The 26,035-nt window shown below is 48.1% G+C and overlaps 1 protein-coding gene across 3 annotated transcripts in view; it reads right to left on the reverse strand.

The window, feature by feature from the left end:
- GNAS (GNAS complex locus) overlaps nucleotides 1-26,035 on the reverse strand; it is a 601,606-nt gene that overhangs the window by 15,485 nt on the left and 560,086 nt on the right. For all 3 annotated transcript variants that reach the window (XM_063959384.1, XM_063959385.1, XM_063959386.1), the window contains one exon: nucleotides 5,446-5,500. In XM_063959384.1, the coding sequence (XP_063815454.1) occupies nucleotides 5,446-5,500 (55 nt within the window). The remainder of the gene's footprint in view (nucleotides 1-5,445; nucleotides 5,501-26,035) is intronic.

Genomic DNA, 26,035 nt, shown 5'->3' on the forward strand with positions numbered 1-26,035 from the left:
CGTCTGAACTTCAGGGACTGAAGCTAGTTCTTCTTGGAAGAAAATTGACAGGGCCGAAATTTGAACCTTAATGGACCCCAATTTCAGGCCCATAGACACTCCTGTTTGCAGGAAATGTAGGAATCGACCCAGTTGAATTTCCTCCGTCGGGCCTTACTGGCCTCGCACCACGCAACATATTTTCGCCAATTGCGGTGATAATGTTTTTGCGGTTACATCCTTCCTGGCTTTGATCAGGATAGGGATGACTTCATCCGGAATGCCTTTTTTCCTTCAGGATCCGGCGTTCAACCGCCATGCCGTCAAACGCAGCCGCGGTAAGTCTTGGAACAGACAGGGTCCTTGCTGGAGCAGGTCCCTTCTTAGAGGTAGAGGTTACCAAGTCATTCTTGGCCAATCCGGAACCACGAATATAGAGCTTACTCCTCTCCATCTTATCAATCTCAGTACCTTGGGTATGAGAGGCAGAGGAGGGAACACATACCCTGACTGGTACACCCATGGTGTTACCAGAGCGTCTACAGCTTATTGCCTGAGGGTCCCTGGACCTGGCGCAATACTTGTCGAGTTTTTAATCATGTGGAAGACTTCTGGGTGAAGTCCCCACTCTCCCGGGTGGAGGTCGTGCTGAGGAAGTCTGCTTCCCAGTTGTCCACTCCCGGAATGAATACTGCTGACAGTGCTATCACATGATTTTCCGCCCAGCGAAGAATCCTTGCAGCTTCTGCCATTGCCCTCCTGCTTCTTGTGCCACCCTGTCTGTTTACGTGGGTGACTGCCGTGATGTTGTCCGACTGGATCAACACCGGCTGACCTTGAAGCAGAGGTCTTGCTAAGCTTAGAGCATTTTAAATGTCCCTTAGCTTCAGGATATTTATGTGAAGTGATGTCTCTAGGCTTGACCATAAGCCCTGGATATTCCTTCCCTGTGTGACTGCTCCCCAGCCTTGCAGGCTGGCATCCGTGGTCACCAGGACCCAGTCCTGAATGCCTAATCTGCGGCCCTCTAGAAGATGAGCACTCTGCAACCACCACAGGAGGGACACCCTTGTCCTTGGTGACAGGGTTATCCGCTGATGCATCTGAAGATGCGACCCGGACCATTTGTCCAGCAGGTCCCACTGGAAAGTTCTTGCGTGGAATCTGTCGAATGGGATTGCTTCGTAGGAAGCCACCATTTTACCCAGAACCCTTGTCCATTGATGCACTGAGACTTGGCTCGGTTTTAGGAGGTTCCTGACTAGCTCGGATAACTCCCTGGCTTTCTCCTCCGGGAGAAACACCTTTTTCTGGACTATGTCCAGGATCATCCCTAGGAACAGAAGACACGTCGTCGGAACCAGGTGCGATTTTGGAATATTGAGAATCCAATCGTGCTGCCGCAACACTACCTGAGATAGTGCTACACCGACCTCCAACTGTTCCCTGGATCTTACCCTTATCAGGGAATTGTCCAAGTAAGGGATAACTAAAATTCACTTCCTTCGAAGGAATATCATCCTTTCGGCCATTACCTTGGTAAAGACCCGGGGTGCCGTGGACCATCCATACGGCAGCGTCTGAACTGATAGTGACAGTTCTGTACCATAAACCTGAGGTACCCTTGGTGAGAAGGGTAAATTTTGACATGAAGGTAAGCATCCTTGATGTCCCGAGACATCATGTAGTCCCCTTCTTCCAGGTTCGCAATCACTGCTCTGAGTGACTCAATCTTGAATTTGAACCTCTGTATGTTCAAAGATTTTAGATTTAGAATCGGTCTCACCGAGCCGTCCGGCTTCGGTACCACAACAGTGTGGAATACCACCCCGTTCCCTGTTGCAGGAGGGGTATCTTGATTATCACCTGCTGGGAATACAGCTTGTGAATGGCTTCCAAAACTGTCTCCCTGTCAGAAGGAGACATCGGTAAAGCCGACTTTAGGAAACGGCGAGGGGGAGACGTCTCGAATTCTAATTTGTACCCCTGAGATATCACCTGAAGGATCCAGGGGTCTACTTGCGAGTGAGCCCACTGCGCGCTGAAATTCATTGAGACGGGCCCCCCACCGTGCCTGATTCTGCTTGTAAAGCCCCAGCGTATACTGAGGGCTTGGCAGAGGCGGGAGAGGGTTTCTGTTCCTGGGAACTGGCTGATTTCTGCAGCCTTTTTCCTCTCCCTCTGTCACGGGGCAGAAATGAGGAACCTTTTGCCCGCTTGTCCACGAAAAGACTGCGCCTGATAATACGGCGTCTTCTCATGTTGAGAGGCGACCTGGGGTACAAACGTGGAATTCCCAGCTGTTGCCGTGGCCACCAGGTCTGAAAGACCGACCCCAAATAACTCCTCCCCTTAATAAAGCAATACTTCCAAATGCCGTTTGGAATACGCCTCACCTGACCACTGACGTGTCCATAACCCTCTACTGGTAGAAATGGACAACGCGCTTAGACTTGATGCCAGTCGGCAAATATTCCGCTGTGCATCACGCATATATAGAAATGCATCTTTTAAATGCTCTATAGGCAAAAATATACTGTCCCTATCTAGGGTATCAATATTTTCAGTCAGGGAATCCGACCACGCCAACCCAGCACTGCACATCCAGGCTGAGGCGATTGCTGGTCGCAGTATAACACCAGTATGTGTGTAAATACCTTTTAGGATACCCTCCTGCTTTCTATCAGCAGGATCCTTAAGGGCGGCCATCTCAGGCGAAGGTAGAGCCCTTACAAGCGTGTGAGCGCTTTATCCACCCCAGGGGGTGTTTCCCAACGCACCCTAACTTCTGGCGGGAAAGGATATAATGCCAATAACATTTTAGAAATTATCAGTTGTTATCGGGGGAAACCCACGCATCATCACACACCTCATTTAATTTCTCAGATTCAGGAAAACTACAGGTAGTTTTTCCTCACCGAACATAATACCCCTTTTTTGGTGGTACTCGTATTATCAGAAATGTGTAAAACATTTTTCATTGCCTCAATCATGTAACGTGTGGCCCTACTGGAAGTCACATTCGTCTCTTCACCGTCGACACTGGAGTCAGTATCCGTGTCGGCGTCTATATCTGCCATCTGAGGTAACGGGCGCTTTAGAGCCCCTGACGGCCTATGAGACGTCTGGACAGGCACAAGCTGAGTAGCCGGCTGTCTCATGTCAACCACTGTCTTTTATACAGAGCTGACACTGTCACGTAATTCCTTCCAACAGTTCATCCACTCAGGTGTCGACCCCCTAGGGGGTGACATCACTATTACAGGCAATCTGCTCAGTCTCCACATCATTTTTCTCCTCATACATGTCTACACAAAAGTACCGACATACAGCACACACACAGGGAATGCTCTGATAGAGGACAGGACCCCACTAGCCCTTTGGGGAGACAGAGGGAGAGTTTGCCAGCACACACCAGAGCGCTATATATATACAGGGATAACCTTATATAAGTGTTTTTCCCCTTATAGCTGCTGTATAGTTAATACTGCGCCTAATTAGTGCCCCCCTCTCTTTTTTAACCCTTTCTGTAGTGTAGTGACTGCAGGGGAGAGCCAGGGAGCTTCCCTCCAACGGAGCTGTGAGGGAAAATGGCGCCAGTGTGCTGAGGAGATAGGCTCCGCTCCCTTATCGGCGGCCTTATCACCCGTTTTTCTATGTATTCTGGCAGGGGTTAAATGCATCCATATAGCCCAGGAGCTATATGTGATGCATTTTTTGCCATCCAAGGTGTTTTTATTGCGTCTCAGGGCGCCCCCCCCCAGCGCCCTGCACCCTCAGTGACCAAAGTGTGAAGTGTGCTGAGAGCAATGGCGCACAGCTGCAGTGCTGTGCGCTACCTTGTTGAAGACAGGACGTCTTCTGCCGCCGATTTTCCGGACCTCTTCTGCCTTCTGGCTCTGTAAGGGGGCCGGCGGCGCGGCTCTGGGACCCATCCAAGCTGGGCCTGTGATCGTCCCTCTGGAGCTAATGTCCAGTAGCCTAAGAAGCCCAATCCACTCTGCACGCAGGTGAGTTCGCTTCTTCTCCCCTTAGTCCCTCGATGCAGTGAGCCTGTTGCCAGCAGGTCTCACTGAAAATAAAAAACCTAAACTAAAACTTTCACTAAGAAGCTCAGGAGAGCCCCTAGTGTGCACCCTTCTCGTTCGGGCACAGAGATCTAACTGAGGCTTGGAGGAGGGTCATAGGGGGAGGAGCCAGTGCACACCAGATAGTCCTAAAGCTTTCTTTAGATGTGCCCAGTCTCCTGCAGAGCCGCTATTCCCCATGGTCCTTACGGAGTCCCCAGCATCCACTAGGACGTTAGAGAAAAGTAATTTATTTTTACAAATTTAAATATTATATTACGCACATATGCAGAACGGATTCACTTGTAAAAAGCTGGGGGGGGGGGGGCAGGGGGATGACGCTGCTACAGTACGTGATCTCGTTATGCCAGTTAAGTGGTTAAATGGTATCCCAAATGTTGATCTGTATGGTCCCTTGAAGTCTTAAGTGCCCTGGGCCCGCCTAAGCCTTAATCCAGGGGAACACAACTCAAAACTATAACAAAATATGTATGTGAGAAGAAGATGGGCTGATTCTGAGAGGATGGGTGGGGGGGGGGGGAGCAGGTAACAAGGGGGGTGCGTATTATTAACTGGTTGCTATGGGCAACTTTTACCCTTTGTCTATCTTCAAGGTTTGATAAATCTCCCCCAATCAGTTGAAAATAGTTGATGGTGTTCTACACTGAACACAAGATAAAGACCATGGCAAGTACAACAGGCAACAATGAGATATATACAGAGTACAGTGGGAACAGAATAATTAGAAATGTTCTTGGTCAGCTTCCTGCATTATAGAAGTCCATACAGAGAATCAAGAGATATCCATTCTGCTTTAAAAAGGTAACAACTTTCTTTTACTGCATTTATTATGGAAAGCAAAGACAAGCCACTGACCTGAATCATATCTTATACTCTTTTCAGATAGACAGGCAAATTCCCGGGTGAAGAAGTTCTAACTGCTAATTTGCTGAAAAACACGGGTCCTTTTCTGTGTGATAGGGTCAACCAAGGTCGAAATTCCCAGGACTTTGACTCAGGAATTTACCAGGGTTGGAATTTTGACCCGAGTTAACTCTTACACAGATGAAATACCCGTTTTGACCCACAAATTACTGGGTAGAAATTCTTGACCCGGTAATTTGCTTCTCTGTGTGAAAGGGGTGGATGGGAAGGAAGGGGGTGTCAGGCCGAGAACAGCAAAACGACCCAGCACTGAAATCCTGAGTAATTGCCAGGATTTCTGTCTGAAAAGGGTATTATTCTGCTTTAATAAATAGGGTGACACATATTTTACAACAATCCATCTATAAATACATACATACATACATACATACATACATACATACAACCCCCCCCCCTCTCCCCCATGAAATAGCCCTGTGCTGCTAATGTACAAGCAAATTACAAATCTACTCACCTGATCACTCGGTGTGTAATCATTCTGTTGCACGATATCAATTTTGTCTAGAAAACTGAAACAGAAGATTATAAAACTTTGAAAGTCTGAAAACCCTACTGCAAACATGTTCAGCACATAGCTTATAAGAAGCGGGCAGACTGAATTATGAAGAAATAAAAAAACATCTTAAAAAAAAAAAAAAAAAAAAAAAAAAAAAGGGAAGAATGCAATTCCCCTTGCCCAACACCAACAGAATATCCCACAAAAAAAAGTGCTTGCAGCAGAAAAAGTGTTACATTGTAATCAGCACTTCATAACTGAATCACGTCTGCAAGTAAGTGCGGCTATATGTCGCACTTATAGTACTACCAGACAGACTTTTTTGCAGCTCCCTGCAATCAAAAATCATTGGGTGCAATTCAATTGCTTTGCATGCCCGATCTCCTGTCTAAAGCAAAGAGATCGTGGGGCGCAATTAAATATGTATATATTTTTTCCAAGCCAACACAGGCCGGGGCTATCCGCGTAAAATGGCTAAACCCGACCAAAGTGCTGGGTGCAATGTGAAAAGTGCCGCTTGGCTCACTTTTCACACATTTTAGCTTGCCAGCAAGAGAGGGGTGGGGGTATTGAGTGTCTCCACACGGCTCATTGCACCCAAATGGAACAACAACAATTGAATCTAGTGGCGGCCACGGGAAGAAACAGTTGAATTCCCCCCTCGGTGAGTCCAAGGCAAGACTGGACTGCTTGGGTGCTGTTTCTGGTGTGCCTACACCATTGCAACAACTATTCGCCCCCTTCCTCTGTAATTGAATTGACCACCGATGCTGCTGTTGCAGTTAATACCATACTAGCATGCATAGACTAAGTCTATTGTGGATATCCAATTAACTGTGGTAAATTCCAATTAATAGTTTCCCCCAGGGCTATCCTATTAGCACCTGACCTCCAGCATTTATCTGGGATTAGGCTTTGCGCAGAATCCCCAATAACCAGCCTTCACAGACCCGTTTTTGCGTGAACTTATCCTGGATCCCATATGTTATTGGCTGCAAATGGATCATTTACCGCACGGCAGATGGGGCTGCTGTAAAGTGCAGATGCTGCAGCACCGATTCACCCATAATTGAATTTACCCCTATGGCACATAGGGGGTCATTCCGAGTTGTTCGCTCGTTGCCGATTTTCGCAACAGAGCGATTAAAGCAAAAATACGCATGCGCATGGTACGCAGTGCGCATGCGGTTAGTATTTTATCACAAAACTTAGTAGATTTACTCACATCCGAACGAAGATTTTTCATCGTTGAAGTGATCGGAGTGTGATTGACAGGAAGTGGGTGTTTCTGGGCGGAAACTGGCCGTTTTCTGGGAGTGTGCAGAAAAACGCAGGCGTGCCAGGAAAAAACGCGGGAGTGTCTGGAAAAACGGGGGAGTGGCTGGCCGAACGCAGGGCGTGTTTGTGACGTCAAACCAGGAACGAAACTGCCTGAGCTGATCGCAATCTGTGAGTAGGTCTGGAGCTACTCAGAAACTGCTAAGAATTTTCTATTCGCAATTCTGCTAAGCTAAGATACACTCCCAGAGGGCGGCGGCCTAGCGTGTGCAATGCTGCTAAAAGCAGCTAGCGAGCGAACAACTCGGAATGACCCCCATAATTTCATCAGAATACACACCAGTTTACATTAACAGCCCATTAGGTAGAGGAGTAACTTTCAGCACAGACATGGAAGCGAACTACATCCTTCTGCAATCACTATATGCATAAATGTGGTTTTTGTCAAGCAAGTTTCTCTTTACAAAGCATAATCGTGCAGTATCACAAAAAAGACTGCATTTATGTATTTATTACCAGTTATTTATATAGCGCACACATATTCCGCAGCACTTTACAGAGAATATTTGTCCATTCACATCAGACCCTGCCCCAGTGGAGCATGCAATCTATATTCCCTACCACATGTGTGCGCGCGCACACAAACACACACACACACGGGTTAATTTTTGTTGGGAGACAATTAACCTACCAGGATATTTTTGGCGTGTGGGAGGAAACACATGCAAGCACAGGGAGAAAATACAAACTCCACAGTTAGGGCCATGGTGGGAATCAAACCCAAGACCTCAGTGCTGCGAGTCAGTAATGCTAACCATTACACTATATATGCATTTGAGATATATGTTAAAAGGGAATCCTAACAGGCCACAAACTAAAATGTATGTAGTCAGTTAAGCAGATGTAGTACACATTCCTCCCATACAGAGGCAGAGGGGCAACACTTGCTGGAGAATGAGGTCCTACCAGCTAAAAAGTCAGCCCTGGAGCACCTAGGAGGAGGCCCTGATAAATCTACGTGACAAAGTTAGATATGAGCTGTACAGACACAATCGTCTGGGTGAGAACAGAGTAAAAGAGGGATGCTAATTTTTTTTTATTCACTTTTTTTTTTTATCCAAAGTTGGTCTAGAGGATAATCTAACTTTCCCAGTGTTACATTACAAACGGTCCAGAAATAGCTGCCTGCACTCTGGCCTCCAGCTCTGTTGTCATGACAATGGGGCCATATTACTATAAATAGCAAGTCAGCACGAAACCTTGTGAGAGATCTCTGGAACAGGGCCAGGCGGCAGAACAAAGACACCATTTAACTGCTCCCCCCTCACCAAAACCCACAATGTACTCTTTATACTTGTGTAAATGGTTGCAGCCTCCTTCAAATTATTAGAGGGATATGACCACTCATACAGGCCCCTGCAGAAAACTTCTATAAAGTTAGAAGTTACCTTGCATTCAGTCTAGTTTATTAAAGGAGACTTTAGAATAAGTTTCTGTGAAACAACAACATAACTCCGGCTGGCTGGCCTGCACTTGCTGTGACTGGAAAGACTCACTAGAAGCACAAAAAGGGCACATTCAATTAGCCACAAGGTTTACCCGCAGCCAATTGTTATGCAATTGAGTGCCGATACCCCGCGCGTTATGCCCCAGGGGATGCACGTAGGAAGTCATTTTTCAAAGAAACAGTGTTAAATACACCCTCTGGGTAACTCAAAGATTCAAGGAACTTGGGGGGGGGGGGGGGGGGGGGGGGGGGGGGAAATGTACTAAGCAGTGAAAAAGAGTGGAGAAGTTGCCCATCAGCATTGAAGTAACATTTATACTGTGCATCCTATAAAATTATACAGAGCATCTGATTGTTTGCTGTGGGTAACTTCCCCACTAGCTCATTTCTCCACTCTTATCACTGCTTGGTACATCTCCCCCTTAATGCACAATCTGCGGGTTTACCACGCACAATCTAACTCTCTCTGCACATGTTATATCTGCCCCCCCTGCAGTGCACATGGTTTTGCCCAACCGCTAACAAATTTGCTGCTGCGATCAACTCTGAATTACCCCCTTAGATGGATCTCTTGCAGCAAGGACTCTGTTGGTGCAAATGCATGCTGATCGTGATAAAGGCAAAAACATGGCCAAATCCAGGCAAAGATGCGGCCGAATGGCAAAGGGTCCGAATTAGTCTGTTAAGCCACCCTTCAATTAAAAATAAAAAAAAATACTAAAAATATCAATAGCGCCAGTTGGAAAGAATATAAAAAGTTTTTTAAATAATTAAATTGTCATATCTGTTCATCAGGATGCCGGCTGTCAATATCCCGACAGCGGTATCCCGGCTGCCATAATGCCGGCAGTGGGGCGAGCAATAAGAGTCCCCTTGTGGGCTTGCTGCCATCACCACCCTGAAGAATCGGTGGCTCTCTGCACTTGCCACAGGATCTATTTCCACTCTATGGGTGTTGTGGACACCCATGCGTGGGAACAGCCCTAGTGTGCCGGGATTCCGGCTGTCAGGATTTCGGCATCCTGTTCATAAAGATGAACAGTACAATGGTTTCTCTTATAATTTAAAACATTTTATTCAGACTAATAGCCACACATATAGACAAAACATACTTCAATATCTAAAACAAAAATACTATCTGATGTTACTGCAGTGCAAATAGTGAATAATGTCCAGTATGTAATATCATGCAAGTAATTATAATGGTCGGGCAGTTTTTGCGATTGCTAGATTAGCGTGCAAATTCCAATAACTAGTGGTAAATCTCTCCAGATTATTTCCTGAAACCCACTCTACAATATAGCTGGTACGTTGCTTTGAATGGGATATGTTCAATATCCCCAGTTAGCCAAAATACAGCGAAATGTCAGAAAACCTCAGTATCCAGGCGCCAGAATCCTGACAGCCGGTGGGTAGGGGGGTTCTTCGGTTGCTGGGGTAGTGACGTTAGGGTTAGGAAGCAGGGTGTGGTTGGTTGGGCACTTAACGGGGAGATTAGGGGTAGGCTGCGGTCACGGAGGGTTAGAGGCGGCGAGTTAGAATACATAACTCGCCCCTGTCAGGATCTTCATCATCGGGATCCCGGTGTTAGTATTCGGAGCACCAGCATCCTGTGCGCTGGGATATTCTACCCAATCTCTTCCAACAGTATATTGATACAGCTAGATGAGCTGTAGGCTTCTATGGTTATACCATACAGTGTCTGGAGTGCAAATGAAATACGGCTTTGCCTTTAAAATGTATAGCTTTAATGGAATTAAGTGCCTGAAACCTCCAAATATTGGAAAAATAAGATTTTACTCACCGGTAAATCTATTTCTCGTAGTCCGTAGTGGATGCTGGGAACTCCGAAAGGACCATGGGGAATAGCGGCTCCGCAGGAGACTGGGCACAACTAAAGAAAGCTTTTAGGTCACCTGGTGTGCACTGGCTCCTCCCACTATGACCCTCCTCCAAGCCTCAGTTAGGACACTGTGCCCGGACGAGCTGACATAATAAGGAAGGATTTTGAATCCCGGGTAAGACTCTTACCAGCCACACCAATCACACTGTATAACTCGTGATACTATACCCAGCTTAACAGTATGAAAAACAACTGAGCCTCTCAACAGATGGCTCAACAATAACCCTTTAGTTAACAGTAACTATGTACAAGTTTTACAGACAATCCGCACTTGGGATGGGCGCCCAGCATCCACTACGGACTACGAGAAATAGATTTACCGGTGAGTAAAATCTTATTTTCTCTGACGTCCTAGTGGATGCTGGGAACTCCGAAAGGACCATGGGGATTATACCAAAGCTCCCAAACGGGCGGGAGAGTGCGGATGACTCTGCAGCACCGAATGAGAGAACTCAAGGTCCTCCTCAGCCAGGGTATCAAATCTGTAGAATTTTGCAAACGTGTTTGCCCCTGACCAAGTAGCAGCTCGGCAAAGTTGTAAAGCCGAGACCCCTCGGGCAGCCGCCCAAGATGAGCCCACCTTCCTTGTGGAATGGGCTTTTACTGATTTAGGATGCGGCAGTCCAGCTGCAGAATGCGCCAGCTGAATTGTGCTACAAATCCAGCGAGCAATAGTCTGCTTAGAAGCAGGAGCACCCAGCTTGTTGGGTGCATACAGGATAAATAGCGAGTCAGTTTTCCTGACTCCAGCCGTCCTGGAAACATAAATTTTCAAGGCCCTGACTACGTCCAGCAACTTGGAATCCTCCAAGTCCCTAGTAGCCGCAGGCACCACAATAGGTTGGTTCAAGTGAAAAGCTGATACCACCTTAGGGAGAAACTGAGGACGAGTCCTCAATTCTGCCCTATCCATATGGAAAATCAGATAAGGGCTTTTACAAGACAAAGCTGCCAATTCTGACACACGCCTGGCCGAAGCCAAGGCCAATAACATGACCACTTTCCACGTGAGATATTTTAGATCCACGGTTTTAAGTGGCTCAAACCAATGTGATTTTAAGAAACTCAACACCACGTTGAGATCCCAAGGTGCCACTGGAGGCACAAACGGGGGCTGAATATGCAGCACTCCCTTCACAAACGTCTGAACTTCAGGTAGTGAAGCCAGTTCTTTCTGGAAGAAAATCGACAGAGCTGAGATCTGTACCTTAATGGAGCCTAATTTCAGGCCCATAGTCACTCCTGCTTGTAGGAAATGCAGAAATCGACCTAGTTGAAATTCCTCTGTTGGGGCCTTTTTGGCCTCACACCAAGCAACATATTTCCGCCATATGCGGTGATAATGCTTTGCAGTTACATCTTTCCTGGCTTTAATCAGCGTAGGAATGACCTCCTCCGGAATGCCCTTTTCCTTCAGGATCCGGCGTTCAACCGCCATGCCGTCAAACGCAGCCGCGGTAAGTCTTGGAACAGACAGGGCCCTTGCTGCAGCAGGTCCTGTCTGAGTGGCAGAGGCCATGGGTCCTCTGAGATCATCTCTTGAAGTTCCGGGTACCACGCTCGTCTTGGCCAATCCGGAACCACGAGTATTGTTCTTACTCCTCGGTTTCTTATTATTCTCAGTACCCTTGGTATGAGAGGCAGAGGAGGGAACACATAAACTGACTGGAACACCCACGGTGTCACCAGAGCGTCCACAGCTATCGCCTGAGGGTCCCTTGACCTGGCGCAATATCTCTCTAGTTTTTTGTTTAGGCGGGACGCCATCATGTCCACTTGTGGACGTTCCCATCGATTTACAATCAGCGAGAAGACTTCTGGATGAAGTCCCCACTCTCCCGGGTGGAGGTCGTGCCTGCTGAGGAAGTCTGCTTCCCAGTTGTCCACTCCCGGAATGAACACTGCTGACAGTGCTAGTACGTGATTTTCTGCCCATCGGAGAATCCTTGTGGCTTCTGCCATTGCCATCCTGCTTCTTGTGCCGCCCTGTCGATTTACATGGGCGACTGCCGTGATGTTGTCTGACTGGATCAGTACTGGCTGGTGTAGAAGCAGGGATTTTGCCTAACTTAGGGCGTTGTAAATGGCCCTTAGTTCCAGAATATTTATGTGTAGGGAAGTCTCCTGACTCGACCATAGTCCTTGGAAGTTTCTTCCCTGTGTGACTGCCCCCCAGCCCCGAAGGCTGGCATCCGTGGTCACCAGGACCCAGTCCTGTATGCCGAATCTGCGGCCCTCTAGAAGATGAGCTCTCTGCAGCCACCACAGCAGAGACACCCTGGTTCTTGGAGACAGGGTTATTAGGCGACGCATCTGAAGATGCGATCCGGACCATTGGTCCAACAGGTCCCACTGAAAGATTCTGGCATGGAACCTGCCGAAAGGAATTGCTTCGTAAGAAGCCACCATCTTTCCCAGGACCCGCGTGCAGTGATGCACCGATACCTGTTTCGGTTTCAGGAGGTCTCTGACTAGAGATGACAGCTCCTTGGCTTTCTCCTCCGGGAGAAACACTTTTTCTGGACTGTGTCCAGGATCATACCCAGGAACAGTAGACGTGTCGTCGGAACCAGCTGTGATTTTGGAATATTCAGAATCCAACCGTGCTGGTGTAGCACCTCCTGAGATAGTGCTACTCCCACCAACAACTGCTCCTTGGACCTCGCCTTTATTAGGAGATCATCCAAGTACGGGATAATTAAAACTCCCTTTCTTCGAAGGAGTATCATCATTTCAGCCATTACCTTGGTAAACACCCTCGGTGCCGTGGAGAGTCCAAACGGCAGCGTCTGGAATTGGTAATGGCAATCCTGTACCACAAATCTGAGGTACTCCTGGTGAGGATAGTAAATGGGGACATGCAGGTAAGCATCCTTGATGTCCAGGGATACCATGTAATCCCCCTCGTCCAGCCTTGCAATAACCGCCCTGAGCGATTCCATCTTGAACTTGAATTTTTTTATGTATGTGTTCAAGGATTTCAAATTTAAAATGGGTCTCACCGAACCGTCCGGTTTCGGTACCACAAACAGTGTGGAATAGTAACCCCGTCCTTGTTGAAGTAGGGGCACCTTGACTATCACCTGCTGGGAATACAGCTTGTGAATTGCCTCTAGCACAGCCTCTCTGCCTGAGGGAGTTGTCGGCAAGGCAGATTTTAGGAATCGGTGGGGTGGAGACGCCTCGAATTCCAGTTTGTACCCTTGAGATACTATTTGCAGGATCCAGGGATCCACCTGTGAGCGAGCCCACCGATCGCTGAAATTTTTGAGGCGGCCCCCCACCGTACCTGGCTCCGCCTGTGGAGCCCCACCGTCATGCGGCGGACTTGGAAGAAGCGGGGGAGGACTTTTGCTCCTGGGAACCTGCTGTTTGTTGCAGCCTTTTTCCCCTACCTCTGCCTCTGGACAGAAAGGACCCGCCTTTTCCACGCCTGTTTTTCTGAGTCCGAAAGGACTGTACCTGATAAAACGGCGCCTTTTTAGGCTGTGAGGGAACATGGGGTAAAAATGTTGACTTCCCAGCAGTTGCTGTGGAAACTAGGTCCGAGAGACCATCCCCGAATAACTCCTCACCCTTATAAGGCAAAACTTCCATGTGCCTTTTTGAATCTGCATCCCCTGTCCACTGGCGAGTCCATAAGCCTCTCCTAGCAGAAATGGACAGTGCACTTATTTTAGATGCCAGCCGGCAGATCTCCCTCTGTGCATCTCTCATGTAAAAGACTGAGTCTTTTATATGCTCTATGGTTAGCAGAATAGTGTCCCTGTCTAGGGTGTCAATATTTTCTGACAGGGAATCTGACCACGCAGCGGCAGCACTGCACATCCATGCTGACGCAATAGCAGGTCTAAGTATAATGCCTGAGTGTGTATATACAGACTTCAGGATCGCCTCCTGCTTTCTATCAGCAGGTTCCTTGAGGGCGGCCGTATCCGGAGACGGTAGTGCCACCTTTTTAGACAAACGTGTGAGCGCTTTATCCACCCTAGGGGGTGTCTCCCAACGTGACCTATCCTCTGGCGGGAAAGGGAACGCCATTAGTAACTTCTTAGAGATTACCAATCTTTTATCAGGGAAAGCCCACGCTTCTTCACACACTTCATTTAATTCTTCTGATGGGGGAAAGACTACGGGTAGTTTTTTCTCCCCAAACATAATACCCTTTTTAGTGGTACCTGGGTTTATATCAGAAATTTGTAACACCTCTTTCATTGCTTCAATCATGCAACGAATGGCCTTAGTGGACATTAGACTAGACTCATCGTCGTCGACACTGGTGTCAGTATCCGTGTCGACATCCGCGTCTGCCATCTGAGGTAGCGTGCGTTTTAGAGCCCCCGATGGCCTTTGAGACGCCTGGACAGGCACGAGCTGAGAAGCCGGCTGTCCCGCATTTGGCATGTCGTCAAATTTTTTGTGTAAGGAGTCGACACGTGCACGCAATTCCTTCCATAAGTCCATCCACTCAGGTGTCTGCCCCGCAGGGGGTGACATCCCTTCTATAGGCATCTGCTCCGCCTCCACATCATTATCCTCATCAAACATGTCGACACAGCCGTACCGACACACCGCACACACACAGGGAATGCTCTAACAGAGGACAGGACCCACAAAAGCCCTTTGGGGAGACAGAGTGAGAGTATGCCAGCACACACCAGAGCGCTATATAATGCAGGGACTAACTGAATTATGTCCCCTATAGCTGCTGTTATATATACTGCGCCTAAATTTAGTGCCCCCCCTCTCTTTTTTACCCTTTTCTGTAGTGTAGACTGCAGGGGAGAGCCAGGGAGCTTCCTTCCAGCGGAGCTGTGAGGGAGAAATGGCGCCAGTGTGCTGAAGGAGATAGCTCCGCCCCTTTTTCGCGGACTATTCTCCCGCTTTTTTATGGATTCTGGCAGGGGTAATTATCACATTTATAGCCTCTGGGGCTATATATTGTGGTATTTTTGCCAGCCAAGGTCTTTTTATTGCTGCTCAGGGCGCCCCCCCATAGCGCCCTGCACCCTCAGTGACCGGAGTGTGAAGTGTGTATGAGGAGCAATGGCGCACAGCTGCCGTGCTGTGCGCTACCTTGGTGAAGACTGATGTCTTCTGCCGCCGATTTTCCGGACCTCTTCTTACTTCTGGCTCTGTAAGGGGGACGGCGGCGCGGCTCCTGGACCGAACACCAAGGCCAGTTCCATGCGGTCGGTCCCTCTGGAGCTAATGGTGTCCAGTAGCCTAAGAAGCCCAAGCTAGCTGCAAGCAGGTAGGTTCGCTTCTTCTCCCCTTAGTCCCTCGCTGCAGTGAGCCTGTTGCCAGCAGGTCTCACTGTAAAAATAAGAATTTACTTACCGATAATTCTATTTCTCATAGTCCGTAGTGGATGCTGGGAACTCCGAAAGGACCATGGGGAATAGCGGCTCCGCAGGAGACTGGGCACAAAAGTAAAAGCTTAAGGACTAGCTGGTGTGCACTGGCTCCTCCCCCTATGACCCTCCTCCAAGCCTCAGTTAGGATACTGTGCCCGGACGAGCGTACACAATAAGGAAGGATTTTGAATCCCGGGTAAGACTCATACCAGCCACACCAATCACACCGTACAACCTGTGATCTGAACCCAGTTAACAGCATGATCACAGAGGAGCCTCTGAAAAGATGGCTCACAACAATAATAACCAGATTTTTGTAACTATGTACAAGTATTGCAGACAATCCGCACTTGGGATGGGCGCCCAGCATCCACTACGGACTATGAGAAATAGAATTATCGGTAAGTAAATTCTTATTTTCTCTGACGTCCTAGTGGATGCTGGGAACTCCGAAAGGACCATGGGGATTATACCAAAGCTCCCAAACGGGCGGGAGAGTGCGGATGACTCTGCAGCACCGAATGAGAGAACTCCAGGTCCTCCTCAGCCAGGGTATCAAATTTGTAGAATTTAGCAAACGTGTTTGCCCCTGACCAAGTAGCTGCTCGGCAAAGTTGTAAAGCAGAGACCCCTCGGGCAGCCGCCCAAGAAGAGCCCACTTTCCTTGTGGAATGGGCTTTTACAGATTTTGGCTGTGGCAGGCCTGCCACAGAATGTGCAAGCTGAATTGTACTACAAATCCAACGAGCAATAGTCTGCTTAGAAGCAGGAGCACCCAGCTTGTTGGGTGCATACAGGATAAACAGCGAGTCAGATTTTCTGACTCCAGCCGTCCTGGAAACATATATTTTCAGGGCCCTGACTACGTCCAGCAACTTGGAATCCTCCAAGTCCCTAGTAGCCGCAGGTACCACAATAGGCTGGTTTAAGTGAAATGCTGAAACCACCTTAGGGAGAAATTGAGGACGAGTCCTCAATTCTGCCCTGTCCGTATGAAAAATTAGGTAAGGGCTTTTATAGGATAAAGCCGCCAATTCTGAGACACGCCTGGCTGAAGCCAGGGCTAACAGCATTACCACTTTCCATGTGAGATATTTTAAGTCCACAGTGGTGAGTGGTTCAAACCAATGTGATTTTAGGAACCCCAAAACTACATTGAGATCCCAAGGTGCCACTGGAGGCACAAAAGGAGGCTGTATATGCAGTACCCCCTTGACAAACGTCTGAACTTCAGGAACTGAAGCTAGTTCTTTCTGGAAGAAAATCGACAGGGCCGAAATTTGAACCTTAATGGACCCTAATTTTAGGCCCATAGACAGTCCTGTTTGCAGGAAATGCAGGAAACGACCCAGTTGAAATTCCTCTGTAGGGGCCTTCCTGGCCTCACACCACGCAACATTTACGCCAAATACGGTGATAATGTTGCACAGTTACATCCTTCCTGGCTTTGATCAGGGTAGGGATGACTTCATCCGGAATGCCTTTTTCCTTCAGGATCCGGCGTTCAACCGCCATGCCGTCAAACGCAGCCGCGGTAAGTCTTGGAACAGACAGGGTCCCTGCTGGAGCAGGTCCTTTCTTAGAGGTAGAGGCCACGGGTCCTCCGTGAGCATCTCTTGAAGTTCCGGGTACCAAGTCCTTCTTGGCCAATCCGGAGCCACAAGTATAGATCTTACTCCTCTCCTTCTTATGATTCTCAGTACCTTGGGTATGAGAGGCAGAGGAGGGAACACATACACTGACTGGTACACCCACGGTGTTACCAGAGCGTCCACAGCTATTGCCTGAGGGTCCCTTGACCTGGCGCAATATCTGTCTAGTTTTTTGTTGAGGCGGGACGCCATCATGTCCACCTTTGGTTTTTCCCAACGGTTCACAATCATGTGGAATACTTCTGGGTGAAGTCCCCACTCCCCCGGGTGGAGGTCGTGTCTGCTGAGGAAGTCTGCTTCCCAGTTGTCCACTCCCGGAATGAACACTGCTGACAGTGCTATCACATGATTTTCCGCCCAGCGAAGAATCCTTGCAACTTCCGTCATTGCCCTCCTGCTTCTTGTGCCGCCCTGTATGTTTACGTGGGCGACTGCCGTGATGTTGTCCGACTGGATCAACACCGGCTGACCCTGAAGCAGAGGCCTTGCTTGACTTAGGGCATTGTAAATGGCCCTTAGTTCCAGGATATTTTTGCGTGGAATCTGCCGAATGGAATATCTTCGTAAGAAGCCACCATTTTTCCCAGGACCCTTGTGCATTGATGCACTGACACTTGGCCTGGTTTTAGGAGGTTCCTGACTAGCTCGGATAACTCCCTGGCTTTCTCCTCCGGGAGAAACACCTTTTTCTGGACTGTGTCCAGAATCATCCCTAGGAACAGCAGACGTGTCGTCGGAATCAGCTGCGATTTTGGAATATTTAGAATCCACCCGTGCTGTCGTAGTACTACTTGAGATAGTGCTACTCCGACCTCTAACTGTTCCCTGGACCTTGCCCTTATCAGGAGATCGTCCAAGTAAGGGATAATTAAGACGCCTTTTCTTCGAAGAAGAATCATCATTTCGGCCATTACCTTGGTAAAGACCCGGGGTGCCGTGGACAATCCAAACGGCAGCGTCTGAAACTGATAGTGACAGTTCTGTACCACGAACCTGAGGTACCCTTGGTGAGAAGGGCAAATTGGGACATGGAGGTAAGCATCCTTGATGTCCAGAGACACCATATAGTCCCCTTCTTCCAGGTTCGCTATCACTGCTCTGAGTGACTCCCTCTTGAATTTGAACCTTTGTATGTAAGTGTTCAAGGATTTCAGATTTAAAATAGGTCTCACCGAGCCGTCCGGCTTCGGTACCACAAACAGCGTGGAATAATACCCCTTTCCCTGTTGTAGGAGGGGTACCTTGATTATCACCTGCTGGGAATACAGCTTGTGAATGGCTTCCAATACCGCCTCCCTGTCGGAGGGAGACGTTGGTAAAGCAGACTTCAGGAACCGGCGAGGGGGAGACGTCTCGAATTCCAATTTGTACCCTTGAGATACTACCTGCAGGATCCAGGGGTCCACTTGCGAGTGAGCCCACTGCGCGCTGAAATTCTTGAGACGGGCCCCCACCGTGCCTGAGTCCGCTTGTAAGGCCCCAGCGTCATGCTGAGGACTTGGCAGAAGCGGGGGAGGGCTTCTGTTCCTGGAAAGAGGCTGCCTGCTGCAGTCTTTTTCCCCTTCCTCTGCCCCGGGGCAGATATGAGTGGCCTTTTGCCCGCTTGCCCTTATGGGGACGAAAGGACTGAGCCTGAAAAGACGGTGTCTTTTTCTGCTGAGAGGTGACCTGGGGTAAAAAGGTGGATTTCCCAGCCGTTGCCACCAGGTCCGATAGACCGACCCCAAATAACTCCTCCCCTTTATACGGCAATACTTCCATATGCCGTTTGGAATCCGCATCACCTGACCACGGTCGCGTCCATAACCCTCTTCTGGCAGAAATGGACAGCGCACTTACTCTTGATGCCAGAGTGCAAATATCCCTCTGTGCATCTCGCATATATAGAAATGCATCCTTTAAATGCTCTATAGTCAATAATATACTGTCCCTGTCCAGGGTATCAATATTTTCAGTCAGGGAATCCGACCAAGCCACCCCAGCACTGCACATCCAGGCTGAGGCGATTGCTGGTCGCAGTATAATACCAGTATGTGTGTATATACTTTTAAGGATATTTTCCAGCTTCCTATCAGCTGGTTCCTTGAGGGCGGCCGTATCAGGAGACGGTAACGCCACTTGTTTTGATAAGCGTGTGAGCGCCTTATCTACCCTAGGGGGTGTTTCCCAATGCGCCCTAACCTCTGGCGGGAAAGGGTATAATGCCAATAATTTTTTAGAAATTAGCAGTTTTTTTATCGGGGGAAACCCACGCTTCATCACACACCTCATTTAATTCATCTGATTCAGGAAAAACTACGGGTAGTTTTTTCACACCCCACATAATACCCTTTTTTGTGGTACTTGTAGTATCAGAAATGTTCAAAACCTCCTTCATTGCCGTGATCATGTAACGTGTGGCCCTACTGGAAAATACGTTTGTTTCCTCACCGTCGACACTGGAGTCAGTGTCCGTGTCTGGGTCTGTGTCGACCATCTGAGGTAACGGGCGCTTTAGAGCCCCCGACGGTGTTTGAGACGCCTGTACAGGTAATAACCGATTTGCCGGCTGTCTCATGTCGTCAACAGTCTTTTGTAAAGTGCTGACGCTATCTCGTAATTCCTTCCATAAGACCATCCAGTCAGGTGTCGACTCCCTAGGGGGTGACATCACTATTACAGGCAATTGCTCCGCCTCCATACCATTTTCCTCCTCATACATGTCGACACAACGTACCGACACACAGCACACACACAGGGAATGCTCTGATAGAGGACAGGACCCCACTAGCCCTTTGGGGAGACAGAGGGAGAGTTTGCCAGCACACACCAGAGCGCTATATATATATACAGGGATAACCTTATATAAATGTTTTTCCCTTATATAGCTGCTGTATTGATTTATCTGCCAAATTAGTGCCCCCCCTCTTGTTTTACCCTGTTTCTGTAGTGCAGGACTGCAGGGGAGAGTCAGGGAGCTTCCCTCCAACGGAGCTGTGAGGGAAAATGGCGCCAGTGTGCTGAGGAGATAGGCTCCGCCCCCTTCTCGGCGGCCTTTCTCCCGCTTTAAGGAAAAACTGGCAGGGGTTAAATGCATCCATATAGCCCAGGAGCTATATGTGATGTATTTTTTGCCATCTAAGGTATTTTTATTGCGTCTCAGGGCGCCCCCCCCCAGCGCCCTGCACCCTCAGTGACCGGAGTGTGAAGTGTGCTGAGAGCAATGGCGCACAGCTGCGGTGCTGTGCGCTACCTTATTGAAGACAGCACGTCTTCTGCCGCCGATTTTTCCGGACCTCTTCTGCTCTTCTGGCTCTGTAAGGGGGACGGCGACGCGGCTCTGGGACCCATCCATGGCTGGGCCTGTGATCGTCCCTCTGGAGCTAATGTCCAGTAGCCTAAGAAGCCCAATCCACTCTGCACGCAGGTGAGTTCGCTTCTTCTCCCCTTAGTCCCTCGATGCAGTGAGCCTGTTGCCAGCAGGACTCACTGAAAATAAAAAAATCTAATTTAAACTTTTACTCTAAGCAGCTCAGGAGAGCCACCTAGATTGCACCCTTCTCGTTCGGGCACAAAAATCTAACTGAGGCTTGGAGGAGGGTCATAGGGGGAGGAGCCAGTGCACACCAGCTAGTCCTAAAGCTTTTACTTTTGTGCCCAGTCTCCTGCGGAGCCACTATTCCCCATGGTCCTTTCGGAGTTCCCAGCATCCACTAGGACGTCAGAGAAATAAAAAACCTAATTATATACTTTCTTTCTATAAGCTCAGGAGAACCCCTAGTGTGCATCCAACCTCGGCCGGGCACAAAATCTAACTGAAGCTTGGAGGAGGGTCATAGTGGGAGGAGCCAGTGCACACTAGGTGACCTAAAAGCTTTCTTTAGTTGTGCCCAGTCTCCTGTGGAGCCGCTATTCCCCATGGTCCTTTCGGAGTTCCCAGCATCCACTAGGACGTCAGAGAAACTTAGTTTATCACAGTGAAGGGCCAAACAACTGCATGCAAGGTACACATTTAATTTCTTAAGAATCTATCTGCAGAATTAACATAGTTGGTGGAGAGGGCTGACCGACCAGGTAGTAAAGAGGTGGTAGGAACACGGTGATAGCCACAATGACAGCTACCTGTATAACAAGTACCAAGACACCAAGCTAGATAAGTGTACTATTTGCAGGACATATTACAGATGCAGTAACTAAATTAAAAAATCCTTTTTTCATAAACTTTTAGTTTACAGCAATGGATTCCAAACTTTGTTTGTTCTTTGAGCCCTTAGCAATTTTTTCTGTGCAGCAAGGATCACCACAGAGGTGCGAATAAAAGGTTATCCTATCGTAATAACCTGCTGCGTATACACTTAATTGAACTTCCCCCAAAAGTTTCTAATGGAGATACTTTACAAAAAGGATTAAAATAAGAACCCCCCCCCCAGCAGTTTCTTACAATCATTAGGCACTGTGTACACATTGTGGTGCCTTAATAAAAGATATCAGTGGTAATAATTGAGGCGTTGCACCAGTTACGCTTCTTTTTGTCTAAGCGTTTCTGATCAGCAGCTACCAGTACTACCTCTCTTAAGGTGGGTACACACTGGAAGATATATCAGCCGATCGGCAGATATATCTATGGACGGATCGGGCAGTGTGCTGTACACACTGCCCGATCCGTCGGGGACTGACGTCATGAACATGTACACACGTCCGCCCAGTTCAGCTGTCAATCACCGCCGGCTGCCGCAGCATGTGTATGGGTGGTCGGCCGACCGCCCATACACACACACAGGTGACGCGCCAATATATCTGTAGATATATTGGCAGTCGGCTGTGCTGTGGAGCCGACGCAATACGTCTGAACGACGGAGTTCACAGACGTATCGGCCGTACACACTGGGCGACGGACCCACGATATATCGGCCGTTCAAGAGAACGCCCGATATATCGGCCAGTGTGTACCCACCTTAAGACCAAACAGGATTATTCATTTATCTCTGCAATCAGGACAGACAGGCCTCTCTTTTATATGTGTGTTCTAACTCCTCTTTCATTTGTGTGCACGATATAGGGGGGGGGGGAAAGGCCCCCAAATAAGTGCAGGGTGTTACTGTGCATAATAGATTGTCACACATGTTGAGTTTGCCTAGTTCAACTAATACAATATCTTTTATCGTAGTGCATCACAAGCCATAAAATGCCAATTTTAAAGGTTGTTTAATATCCAGAGACTTAATAACTAATGTATTTTAGAGAGCTTACGAACCATGCTTTAAACCAGCATTTTATTCGATGGTGTAAGATGATACACCACTGAGTTGGTGATAATAGTTGTGCATCAGATCACATCATAATCAGACATAAAAAGTTGTCACATCTGAATTCCACATCTGTAACTTTTTCTTTAAATACTGTTAATGGTTGTATGCTGTTTTTCTATAATGAAACAAATCTTAACTTATTACTAGTGATGAGCGGGTTCGGTTCCTCGGAATCCGAACCCCCCCCGAACTTCACCCATTTTACACGGGTCCGAGGCAGACTCGGATTCTCCCGTATGGCTCGGTTAACCCGAGTGCGCCCGAACGTCATCATCCCGCTGTCGGATTCTCGTGAGATTCGGATTCTATATAAGGAGCCGCGCGTGGCCGCCATTTTTCACTCGTGCATTGGAAATGATAGTGAGAGGACGTGGCTGGCGTCCGCTCACTTTGTTTCAGGGGGCAGCAAATATCTTTATTCTGGGGACCAGCAGTATTATAGGAGGAGTACAGTGCAGAGTTTTACTGACCAGTGACCACCAGTATTATACGTTCTCTGCCTGAAAAACGCTCCATATCTGTGCTCAGTGTGCTGCATATATCTGTGCTCACACTGCTTTATTGTGGGGACCAGCAGTATTATATAGGAGGAGTACAGTGCAGAGTTTTGCTGACCAGTGACCACCAGTATTATACGTTCTCTGAATGAAAAACGCTCCATATCTGTGCTGCATTGTAGTATATAGTAGGAGTACAGTGCATAATTTTGCTGACCACCAGTATATAATATATAGCAGTACGGTACAGAAGGCCACTGCTCTACCTACCTCTGTGTCATCAAGTATACTATCCATCCATACCTGTGGTGCATTTCAGTTTTGCACAGTTTGCTGACCACCAGTATATAATATATAGCAGTACGGTACAGTAGGCCACTGCTCTACCTACCTCTGTGTCGTCAAGTATACTATCCATCCATACCTGTGGTGCATTTCAGTTGTGCGCAGTATATATAGTAGTAGGCCATTGCTATTGATATTGGCATATAATTCCACACATTAAAAAAATGGAGAACAAAAATGTGGAGGGTAAAATAGGGAAAGATCAAGATCCACTTCCACCTCGTGCTGAAGCTGCTGCCACTAGTCATGGCCGAGACGATGAAATGCCATCAACGTCGTCTGCCAAGGCCGATGCCCAATGTCATAGTAGAGAGCATGTAAAATCCAAAAAACAAAAGTTCAGTAAAATGATCCAAAAATCAAAATTAAAAGAGTCTGAGGAGAAGCGTAAACTTGTCAATATGCCATTAACGACACGGAGTGGCAAGGAACGGCTGAGGCCCTGGCCTATGTTCATGGCTAGTGGTTCAGCTTCACATGAGGATGGAAGCACTCATCCTCTCGCTAGAAAAATTAAAAGACTTAAGCTGGCAAAAGCACAGCAAAGAACTGTGCGTTCTTCTAAATCACAAATCCCCAAGGAGAGTCCAATTGTGTCGGCTGCGATGCCTGACCTTCCCAACACTGGACGGGAAGAGGTGGCGCCTTCCACCATTTGCACGCCTCCTGCAAGTGCTGGAAGGAGCACCCGCAGTCCAGTTCCTGATAGTCAAATTGAAGATGTCACTGTTGAAGTACACCAGGATGAGGATATGGGTGTTGCTGGCGCTGAGGAGGAAATTGACAAGGAGGATTCTGATGGTGAGGTGGTTTGTTTAAGTCAGGCACCCGGGGAGACACCTGTTGCCCGTGGAACGAATATGGCAATTGACATGCCTGGTCAAATTACAAAAAAAAAAAAAATCACCTCTTCGGTATGGAATTATTTTAACACAAATGCGGACAACAGGTGTCAAGCCGTGTGTTGCCTTTGTCAAGCTGTAATAAGTAGTGGTAAGGACGTTAACCACCTCGGAACATCCTCCCTTATACGTCACCTGCAGCGCATTCATCATAAGTCAGTGACAAGTTCAAAAAATAAGATTTTACTTACCGGTAAATCTATTTCTCGTAGTCCGTAGTGGATGCTGGGGACTCCGTAAGGACCATGGGGATAGACGGGCTCCTGCAGGACTATTGGCTTTCCTGTGTAAGGAGGAAATTGACACTGAGGGAGTTGGTGGTGTGGTTTGCAGGACCTTGGTTACAAGAGGAAGGGATTTAGTGGTCAGTGGACTGCTTCCGCTGTCATCCAAAGTTTCTCTAACGTTCTAGTGGATGCTGGGGACTCCGTAAGGACCATGGGGATAGACGGGCTCCGCAGTAGACATGGGCACTTTAAGAAAGAATTTAGGTTCTGGTGTGCACTGGCTCCTCCCTCTATGCCCCTCCTCCAGACCTCAGTTAGAGAAACTGTGCCCAGAAGAGCTGACAGTACAAGGAAAGGATTTTGGTAATCCAGGGCAAGAGTCATACCAGCCACACCAATCACACCGTATAACATGTGAAAACAACCAGTTAACAGTATGACAAACGACAGAGCATCAGGTCAAACCCTGATGCAACCATAACATTACCCTTATTGAAGCAATAACTATATACAAGCATTGCAGAAGTCCGCACTTGGGACGGGCGCCCAGCATCCACTACGGACTACGAGAAATGGATTTACCGGTAAGTAAAATCTAATTTTCTCTAACGTCCTAGTGGATGCTGGGGACTCCGTAAGGACCATGGGGATTATACCAAAGCTCCCAAACGGGCGGGAGAGTGCGGATGACTCTGCAGCAGCGATTGAGCAAACAAGAGGTCCGCCTCAGCCAGGGTATCAAACTTGTAGAACTTTGCAAAAGTGTTTGGAGCTGACCAAGTAGCCGCTCGGCAAAGTTGTAATGCCGAGACCCCTCGGGCAGCCGCCCAAGAAGAGCCCACCTTCCTAGTGGAATTGGCCTTAACTGATTTTGGCAGCGGCAATCCAGCCGCAGAATGAGCCTGCTGAATCGTGTTACAGATCCAGCGAGCAATAGTTTGCTTTGAAGCAGGAGCACCAAGCTTGTTGGATACATACAGGATAAACAACGACTCTGTTTTCCTGACCCTAGCCGTTCTGGCTACATAAACCTTCAAAGCCCTGACCACATCAAGCAACTCGGAATCCTCCAAGTCAGTAGTAGCCACAGGCACCACAATATGTTGGTTTATATGAAAAGATGAAACCACTTTCGGCAGAAATTGTGGACGGGTCCGCAATTCTGCTCTATCCACATGGAAAACCAGATAGGGGCTTTTATGTGACAAAGCCGCCAACTCTGACACGCCTAGCCGAAGCCAAGGCTAATAGCATGACCACCTTCCACGTGAGATATTTCAACTCCACCGTTTTAAGTGGTTCAAACCAGTGTGATTTCAGGAAACTTACCACGTTAAGATCCCAAGGTGCCCCTGGAGGCACAAAAGGAGGCTGAATATGCAGCACTCCCTTTACAAACGTCTGAACTTCAGGTAGAGAAGCCAACTCCTTTTGAAAGAAAATGGATAGGGCCGAAATCTGGACCTTAATGGAACCCAATTTTAGGCCCAAATTCACTCCGGACTGTAGGAAGTGAAGGAAACGGCCCAGCTGGAATTCCTCCGTAGGAGCATTCCTGGCCTCACACCAAGCAACATATTTTCGCCATATAC

Source organism: Pseudophryne corroboree, chromosome 3, assembly GCF_028390025.1.
Source record: "Pseudophryne corroboree isolate aPseCor3 chromosome 3, aPseCor3.hap2, whole genome shotgun sequence".
Taxonomy (NCBI): domain Eukaryota; kingdom Metazoa; phylum Chordata; class Amphibia; order Anura; family Myobatrachidae; genus Pseudophryne; species Pseudophryne corroboree.